Genomic DNA, 9472 nt, shown 5'->3' on the forward strand with positions numbered 1-9472 from the left:
GACCCCGACCCCCTGGCCGGCCCTGCCAACGGGCTCGCGAGCTCCCCAACTGCGCCGGGCGAGTGGAAGCCAAAGGTGGAGTCGGGGGAGCCCTCCCTCCACCCGCCCCCTAGCCCTGGGACCCCGAGTGCCACTACAGCCGCGCCCCCTGCCTTCTGCGCGCCCAGCTCTGCCAGTGCCACTTCCACTCCCAGCCACTGTCTGAGAGTCTCTGCTGCCGCCAGCGCCAACAGCTCCTTCGAGATAAGGCCAGCTCCCAAGCCAGACATGGAGACCATCCCTTTGGGGGACCTCCAGGCACGGGCCCTGGCTAGCCTCCGTGTGAACTCCCGCAACTCCTTCGTTTTCATCCCCAAGCGCAACGCCTCCAGGGCCCCTCTTCCCCAGGGGAAGCAGTTGGTGGAGCTGCCAAAGCCAGAGATGGGCTGGGCTTCTCAGAGTGAGGAGCTCAGAGCCCAGCTGGTGTCTGGAGGGGATGATGTGCCTGCCCTCCCAAGGAGCCCCTCTGGGATTGAGGTGCAGTGGGCAGCCAAGGAGGGGGGCTGTCCCAGGCCAGCCATCACCCTCACAGACCGGTCCATTAGGTGGCAGAGGCCATCCTCACCGCCCCCATGCCTACCAGTTACTGCTGAGGCAGAGCCTGCTGAGAGTTTGGGGATTCCCAGCTGCGCCAAGGATGATGGGGAGCATTCAAGGCCAGGACTGCCCATCACCTTCATTGATGAGGTGGACTCAGAGGAGGAAGCTCCCCAAGAAGCCAAACTACCCTGCTCAGGGGCTGAGGTGCCTCTCCAGTACCACCTGCACCGTGCCAGGCCTGAGTACTCCTCAGAGCTGCAGCAGCGAGGCAGCAACACGTTCACAGTGGTGCCCAAGAGGAAGACAGGGGCCCTGCAGAGGCCACAGTCGGATCAAGCCAATGGGGAGCCCCCGCCACGGAAGCCTGAGGAAGAGGAGGCTGGTAGTCTCTCAGGATCTTTTGCTGCCCTGGGTACCACACTGAAGAAGCGCTACCCTACTGTGCATGAGATTGAGGTGATCGGTGGCTACCTGGCCCTGCAGAAGTCCTGCCTCACCAAGGCTGGTTCCTCAAGAAAGAAGGTCAGTGGTCGGGGCAGGGCTACCTTCTAGGAGCAGACCATGAAGGACAGGGAGCTGTAGGTAGAGTGTGAGCCCAGTTCCCAGGATACCTGACCTGGTGGGGGCAGGCTTCTATCTGGACTAGAGGAGAACTGGAGCTGTGACTAGGCCCAGGGCCCTTGTGGAGTTCTAAGGCCCAACTGACCTGCTATATACTTTGCAGAGTTGAATGGGTGGGCCGCCAGCTAGTGCAGAGCCTCCTGACAGTTCTTATGGCTCCATCTGGAATTGGCTGGATAGGCCTGTGTCATTGTGGGTCTGGCTGAGCCTTGTGGGCTCTGCCCTGGCCTTAGCTTTGAAGAGTAGGCTGCTATGGTCCTGTGGATCTCATCCTGCACAGTTTGTCAGGACCAGGAAGTAAGGGGGGACAGAACAGAAGGCAATGATGTCGGTGCAGTCAGATCCCTGCCTTGAGATCAGCATGGGGCAGAACTCATGAGCTAGTTGAAGGGGCTCTCAGTTGCCCAAAGGTCCATGGCCCAAAGCTTGGCAGGCCCTGGCCTTGCGCATGAGTGTATGGAACACTGACGATGTGTGCCAGACCTGGTCAGGAGACCCAAGAGCAGCCCTGCTGGAGGCGCACAGCAGGCTAGCCAGGTGAGCCTCACTCCTGGCCATCTCTAGCCAGAGGCCTGGAACCCTCAGGGCACAAGGAAAGCATTCCTCAGATTCTTCCTGGTCATTCTCGGGCCAGTGTTTGTCCCCTAGGGCAAATTCCAAGTCCTGAGTCTGTCAGCTGTAGGAGTCCAGTGTGTTCTGCTGTCGCCGGGACCAGCCTGGGTGTGCCTTCCCCTGTTGCTGGGATAACCAGAGTCCCCTGGTGTCGGCCCAGCCCACCTTTCCCCACCTGCTTCCTTGGGACGGTGGGTTATTTCCCCTCCTGGTCTTCCTGCCCCGGGAATTGGCCTTCACATTATCCCTCCTGCAGACTCCCATCTGCTGGGTCAGAAACCCATAATGATCTCCCTGAGGGTTCCAGGCTGGGGGGGGTCAGGGCTGTGACCTGGGGTGCCCTGTGGGGCTCTCTCCCACTCTTGGCCTTGCTCCCTCTGAGCCCTTGAGGGAAGGCTGGGCTGTACCTGAGCAGTCACGGCTCCAGCCTCTGTCCGTATCCAGCCTCTGTTCCTCCCTCCCTGCTTCCTGACTGGACCTTGGCCTTCTGTCAGGTGGTCCCTCCGCATGTTTGCCCCAGAAGTAGAGGGGATGACAGTGTGCTCATGTAGATGAAGAGGGAGGCTCAGGAGGTTTATGGGGCCACGGAGCTCGGGGGGCAGGAGCGGAGTCCAGGTTCCTGTTTCCAGAGCCTTACCCCTAACTAGTGTTACCTGTCCACCATGAGCCTGGCCTCTTCCTGGGTCTTGGGGGGAGCTGCCGGAGCATGGCCATCTGCCTGCAGCCAGCAGCAGAAGCCTGGTCCACTTGCAGCTGAGCTGGAGTGAGGGGGAGGGCAGAGGAACTGTGGGAGGTAGGGCTGAGACAGAAGCAGTCTCCATGGCAGCCCGAAGCGCTGGGGGTCCAGACGGATGGCACCAGGCATGCTTCAGCAGGCTGCCAGGGCCCTGCCTGAGCTGTCCCACCTGCTGGTGGACGTCCTGCCTGTGCCCACACCAGCTGCCCTACCCAGCAAGAGCCGGGAGGCCTGTTGGGAAAGGACGGGGCATGCCCAGCCTTTCAGAACACTCTGCCTTTTCCTGGGCATCCCTCCTGCCTGTAGTCCCTGGGCCACGAGCACCCCATGGGGTACTTCGGCAGGCCCCCCAGCTGCTGAGCCAGCCTTTGGTCAAGCACTTTCCTGCTCTCCCTTGGGGAAGTGGGTGGGCTGGGGGCACAGCCTGGAGGACCTGGGGCAGACTGTTCACTTGGTGGCTCCTAGGCGATGGTGGGAAGTGCTAATGACTTTCCCAGGGTGTAGGTGAGGGGCAGCTCTTCAGGAACCGTCTGGCAGCAAGGTGAGCGGGAGAGCCTGGCCCTGGCCTGACAGCCCTCACTTAACTTCAGAGGCCCAGACCTGCTCTGAGTGGTGGGGCACCTCCTCGCTGGCCTGTGCCCCACAGAGCCTGCCTGGCAGGGGCACGTTTCCACTTAGGTTGTTTGTTTGCCTTCTTCTTCCCTCCCTCTGTGAGCAGGAGAGCGTACTTCCACTATCGTGGCCCAACGCAGTTGCGGCCACTCTGCCCACTCGGCAGTCCTCCTAGAGGTTGGGAATGTCTTCTCACCCCTCCTCATGCTGCCTCCCAAAGGGATGGACACTGTGGAGTGCCACCTGTCCTGATTCCTGTCTGGCTGTGGCTTCCCCTCCCCATCTCCTGGTCCTCTGTCCAACCCAAGCATGTCAGTGTCCCCAGAACTCAGTCATGGATACCTAGGCCTCCCACCTCACCTTCAGTTAACTTTTTTCACCCCAAATTCCAGGGTTCAGCTGAGGCTCTCAGCTTCATTCCCATCTGTAGACACCAGGGTATGGCCCTCATGAACCGTCCCTGAGTCACCCCTCCCTGCTAGCTTGGAACCCTCCCCCACAGGACACAGACCTAGTCTCCTCTCACCTACTGTCCTTTTCTTCCAGCTCCCTCCTCCCACTTCCCATGAGCACCCCGGAGGTAGTCTTTCTGGGGCCAGGAACCCCAGGACCTACTCCAGATGGCTTCCTCACTTGTAGAGGATCTGCCCAGTGCTGGAGGCCAAGTGTGCCTCTGGGAACAAGCAGCTGTGTACATCCCAGCCGGGTTTTCCTGGTCCTGTGTCCTGTCACCCATGGGGACTTTGACTGGAGGCTGTGGCAGGAGGGCAGGGCCAACCTCAGTGCACACTTCCAGGCAGATTAAGCCCAGCTCGCTGGCCCTCAGTCCATTGTGGACACCCTTCAGTAATCCAAGCTGGGTGTGCATCGGCAGGGTGGGTGGAGGGAGAACAGAAGGGCCCTGTGAACGCCCAGAGGCTCCTCTACCACCTGCCTGCCGAGTTGGGTGTGATGGGCAAAGTCCCTTAGAGGCCAGTGACCAGGTGTATGCAGTACCAGCCCTGGCCACACCCTCCACCCATCCTGGCAGCCCAGGGTCCGGAGGGTGCCCCACTCCACAGCAGTATGAGTCATGGGATGTCCTGTGACCCACTAACCTGTGTTCTAAGGGGAAGGGAGGGCTGTGAGGCCCACACAGCACTGGCCCAGTAGAGAAGACCAGGGAGGCAAGACGTGATGGGGACCCTGGGTCCCAGCTGGGACTGATGGGCCTGTGAGCACCTCCCGCTCAGCCCAGCCAGGCAGTGCCAGGCTCAGTGCCCACGTGCATCCAACCCCCAGGCCTCTCTGGTAGGAGCCAGTCATGCGGACTAACAAGGGCTTACTAATCCCGCCAGGCCCTGGCAGCTGGTCCTTCCTGTGTTGGGGGATGGGTCAGGGTCAGCAGAGAAAGCTCCATGTATCCATGGGCCACTGGGAGCCCAGTTCACCATGGGACTTGGGGCAGGAGGAGCCCAGTTTCATCCTACCTTGGGCCCCTCCTGGAGTATCTGTCCTCAAGGGCTGTTTATGAGGGCCAGGTGACACTGTCCTCAAGCTGACTGGCAGCAGGTAGATGTCTGTGGGGTCCAGTGGCTACCCCACTGTCATGGCCTTGTCTCTGTCCCATCTCCCATGGGACCACAGCTGGAGGACTGGGTGGGCCTACTAGAGGGCAGGGTCAGGTGAGGGACAGCTTGCCTTCACCTGACAGCAGACATCTTCCTTCTATTCTGCCTGACCCAGGTGGTCTTCCCATCTGCTCATCTCCCTGACCACATGTCTGTGCGGACAGCTAGGCTGGGGGGCTGGGTGGGAGTTGGACTTGGTGATGCATTGCTTTGCAAGGCTCTGTGTGAGCAGGTAGAGATAGGGGCACTGGGAGCTTAGGCAGTCACCCCTCATCCCTGAAGGGCAGGCTAACCATAGCTGTGAGTGCAGCTGTCAGGGCTGAGAAGCAGGAGGCAGAAGTGTGTGCCTTCATCTCTGGAGGCCTCCTCACAGGAAGTGCCTCTTACCCCTGGTGGGCCCTGTGTGCATGCCTTGTGGCCTGTACCTGGTCCCTCTGCCATCCTGTACCTCGGCTGCTTTGGAGCAAGCCCTCCTGCCAGGCCACTCTCCCATTCTGCTGTGCCTGGGCTGCTCTGGTTCTCTGCCTGGGGCTGTTCCTGCCTCCAGCTCCTTCCAGGGGAGGTGGGGGAACTTGAGCTGGCTGCTGGTGTCTTGTGCCCAGGAGTTTAATATTTCGAGCCCCAGCAGGGCTGTTCCCATCTGCTCAGGCTGGTAGCTGCTCATATTCATTACGGTCCAGTCGGGCTCAGGCCAAGCTCAGCTGAGCAGGTCTGGGGAGCCTGACCTGGTTGAACACGGGGAGGATCCTAACCAAGAGTGCCCATGGCCCTCTGCCGCCCCCCCCCCCAGAAGCCCACTTTGGGCTCTGAGACTACCAGAAGTGGGAAGAATTTGCTCAGGTGTGAAATTCCGGAGCCTGTGGCGTGGGCAGTAGGGTGGGAGTTGGAGGTCACTGGCACCCCAGGTTTACAGAAGCAGACCCACCACTTGGCCTGTAAAATGGGTGAGGGCGGGCTGTGAGGCCCTTACAGGTGCTGGCCTTTCATGCAGGCCCTTGGTAGTGTGGTGGTCAGTGCTATCCAGGATTGTCCAGGTGCCCAGATGGCCAGGATATAAACTTGGTTTTAGGAGCTGCTGGAGGACAAGGGTTGAGGTGCTGCATGAGGCCTTCAGCTCCAGGTAAAGGGTGCTTTCCACCTGCTTAAAGCCTCCAAAGGGCTGATGGGCCCTTACTAGACATGTTCCTCACTCCCAGATGAAGATTTCCTTTAATGACAAGAGTCTACAGACCACATTCGAGTACCCCTCCGAGAGCTCCCTAGTGCAGGAGGAAGAGGTGGAGGCCGAAGAGGAGGAGGAGGAAGAAGGAGAGGAGGGGGAAGAGGAAGCCGGGAGACTTGGTTCAGAGGAGAAACCCTTTACCCTCTTCCTGCCCCGTGCCACGTTTGTGAGCGGCATGGGGCCCGAGAGCCCCTGGCTGCCAGAGGGCAGCTCAGGTGAGTGTCCTATGATGGGCAGCTGGGAGGGGGTGGCGCCTGGGCCACACGTTCACGTATCTGTGTCCATGCACGTGCTCCTTGGCCCACAGGCCTGTCCAGCTATACTCCAAAGCACTCCATGGCCTTCAGCAAGTGGCAGGAGCAGACACTGGTGCAGGCTCCAAGGGAGGCAGAGCCCCCACCCAAGGAGGTCATGGTGAGTTAGCACAACAGGAGTGCACACCCACAGTACCAAGGGCTATCTGGCAGGGGACCGGGGGCAGGTTGGTGCCTAGACAAATCCCAGTGGCTTCGTTTTGTCCTTCCTCTTCAGCTCACACCTGCCAGTCAGAACGACCTCTCCGACTTCCGCAGTGAGCCTGCCCTCTACTTCTGACCCCTGTGCTGCCAGGATGGCCAAGGCTGAGCCCCAGATGTGGTGACCCTGGGAGCCAGACAGTGCCCAAGAGCCCTACCCTTACTTTGCACCTGTGCCTCTTGGCCCTGCTCACCAGCCCTTCCTTCCTATGGCCTCATACCCACGCTGGCCCCAGAAGCAACTGGGTTCCTCCCACTGTCAGGTCAAGTCTTTCTGGGTTTCATCCTGGATTTGGGGACTCCAAGGAAGAGCACAAGTGGGGAACTTCTTGTGAGGAGGGCTGGGGTACTGCTGGACAGTGTCTGTCTATGATCAGGTAGGGACCTGGGCAGATTCCAATCCAGGCTGCCCTCTGTCCTGCCTCCAAGGCTACCTCCCAGCCCTGCTGCTGTGCCTGGCAACTAACGGGCATGTGGAGGTCAGAGGCTGTCCCAGCTGCTGTCCTTTGCAGAATTCCTAGCCCCCTGTCCTCAGCTCACATTCCTACCACGGTGGAGCTCAGCCTACCCTCTGACAGATGGCAAGTGTTTTCTTGCTTCTGATGTTGGACTCAATAAACAACACTGGACAAGGCGGCCTCTGCTTCCCTGCTTGTTCCCCAGCCTGAGAACAGGGTGAAGGGCCAGCCTGGGTCAAGGAGGGTGGGAGGTAGTTCCAGTGGTTCTCATCTGAGGTCCTACTAGTCCCAGCTCTTATCCACCACAACCCATTATCCTGCTTCCCACTCTCCCAGCCTTCCAGAGCCCACAGTGGGAAGCAGCAGTCAGGTCTGGAACTCATCCTGGATTTCATCCTAGGATGAAATCTAGAACCAGGGGCCTAAACTCCAAGTGGGAAGGTGAGTGTATTTCAGCTATCAGGTCCAAAGTGGCTTTGTCAGGGGCCAGGAGCCTGGAAGGGTGCCAAGGCAGGACAGAGTGGGAGGTGCAAGAGTATTAGGTGGGAGAAGCCTTGGGGATCTTGTCTTATGTTTGCCTTGGAAGCTCCTTGACCCACAATAGCCTACAACAAGATCCTGGCAGCAGACAGCTTTGCAGATGCCAGGGAGAGACAGGGCTACCTGCTTGGGAGCAGCCCCAGCTGGAGTCCAACATGCTCAGCTGCAGTGCAGAGCTGGGGTTGTCTACAGCTACTCAAGTGCCAAATGCAAGTGTTGCATCCTGGAGAGCTGAACCCAAGATCAGAGTTGCTGTCCAACCAGGCTCTTGGAGGGAGGAGAGTAGTTGGTTGCCCAGGAGGGGTGGGCCCAATTTCCTCTGGACCCTCTTGGCAAACACAAGCTTTAAACAAGCCCAGACCCTGGGCAGCTGCAGGGACCCCATGAAGGCCAACAGAGCTGGGCCCAGGGTGCCTGGAAGGATAGAACTGGGCAACGATTGGTGTATGGCTAGGGAGGAACACCAGCCCCTGCCAGCAGCAGAACTTGGCATGAAGAATGGGCATGGGTGAAGTCCCCCTATTTCCTACTGAGCAGGACCTGGGTTTCCAGTGGCTGGTGTGGGTACTTAGGGGTCACTAGTTATCTCTAGCCCAGGTTCTTTGCTTGACAATAGCGTGTGGCAGAAACCCTCATAGGACAGGGGACAGGATCAGCAATTCTACTGGAAGAGCTGAGGTTGGGGCTGACCTAGGCAAGGTGGGCCCTCGGCTCTGTGTCCCTGAAATAAGAGGAGCAGTCACAGGGAAAGCCACTACAGGCCTTCCCCTCCCTAGAAGGAGCCCCTACAGCTGGACAAGATTTGCATTCTGGCTCTGCAGGTGTCTGGCAGCCCATGTGCTAGGCAGATAGGAGGCTGGTAAGGATCTGTACAAAAACAACCTTTATTGACAACCTGGGTTCTGGGGTGAGTGAGGTCCCTTTCCCCACTTGTCTCGCCTGGACCCTGCTGACTGAGGTGGGACAAAGTAAGGGGCTTCCACAGTGCTGACATTAGAACCAGGATCTTTCTGGCAGCCCAAGAGAACATGGGGGCCTCAAAAGAGAGGCCCCTTGCAGAGCTGACCTGGAGCCCAACATCCTCATTGCCTGGATGAGCCAGAGGTAGAACCTTTCCCACCCCTGTGGGCTGTGCCTAGGGTTTTTCTTATCACCCTAGGCTGGTAGAGGTTGACAACAGCCCCTCTGGGCACCTGAAACAGTGAGAAGACAGTTGCTGCCATGAAGAGGATGCTTTAAGACAGATGTGCTGAGGGCTGAGTGGTCATGGGGCACATTTGAGACAGGCCCCTACCCACCCAGCCCATCAGCTGTCCTTGCCTCCGCTGCTCTTCTGGTCTGAGGCTGTGGCCTTGGTTAGGTTCCCGGCTTCCCTCTTCAGGACACTCAGCAGAGTCTGTGAGCTTTCCAAAATCTGGAGCCACAGAGAGAAGGTTGCTGCTGCTTTTGGCCATCAGTCCCTCTGCCTCAGCCCCCTTACATGAGGTGTTGGAATCTGGGAAGGGCCCCCTTCCTTCCTAAGTTTGACCCACAACCCTCTTCTCCCGCCCTGTGAAACAGGCTGGGCTAGCTCTGGCCTATGCGGTAGGCTGTGCTCCTCTCGTTGAGCACAACGCACCACAGTTAAGGAGGATGCAGGACGCCAAGGGCCTCGCAGGCAGCCCCACGGTTAAGCCTGTAACGGCCGCGGTTCTTGGCCTGCCCACGCTGCCCCAGTCGAAGATGCCAGCAAGGCACAGGTAGGAGCCCAACCTTGAGGTAGGCGGCCTCCGTCTCCGCGATGGTCCGGTCAAACTCGTTGCGAGAGGCGATCTTGCGCGCCAGGTTCTCGTTGACGCGGGCCAGCTTCTCCGTCAGCTGCCTCACCTCGTTCTGCAGCCGCTGCTTCTCGTCCTCCTCCTGCTGGATCTGCCGGCACAGCTCCTCTCGCTTCTGACACAGCTCCTCGATGCCTGAGCGGCGGGGGG

The 9472-nt window shown here is 59.4% G+C and overlaps 1 protein-coding gene across 1 annotated transcript in view; it reads left to right on the plus strand.

The window, feature by feature from the left end:
* Positions 1-7143, plus strand: part of Tprn (taperin) — a 25025-nt gene extending 17882 nt beyond the window's left edge. Inside the window, exons 3-6 of the mRNA XM_015505647.2 lie at positions 1-1101; positions 5967-6207; positions 6300-6406; positions 6524-7143. The exon at positions 1-1101 is cut by the window's left edge and continues 1 nt beyond it. Coding sequence (XP_015361133.2) covers positions 1-1101; positions 5967-6207; positions 6300-6406; positions 6524-6586 — 1512 coding nt within the window. The 3' untranslated portion in view covers positions 6587-7143. The remainder of the gene's footprint in view (positions 1102-5966; positions 6208-6299; positions 6407-6523) is intronic.
* The last annotated feature ends 2329 nt before the right edge of the window (positions 7144-9472 follow it).

The sequence above is a fragment of the Marmota marmota genome, unplaced genomic scaffold (genome assembly GCF_001458135.2).
Source record: "Marmota marmota marmota unplaced genomic scaffold, marMar, whole genome shotgun sequence".
NCBI lineage: Eukaryota > Metazoa > Chordata > Mammalia > Rodentia > Sciuridae > Marmota > Marmota marmota.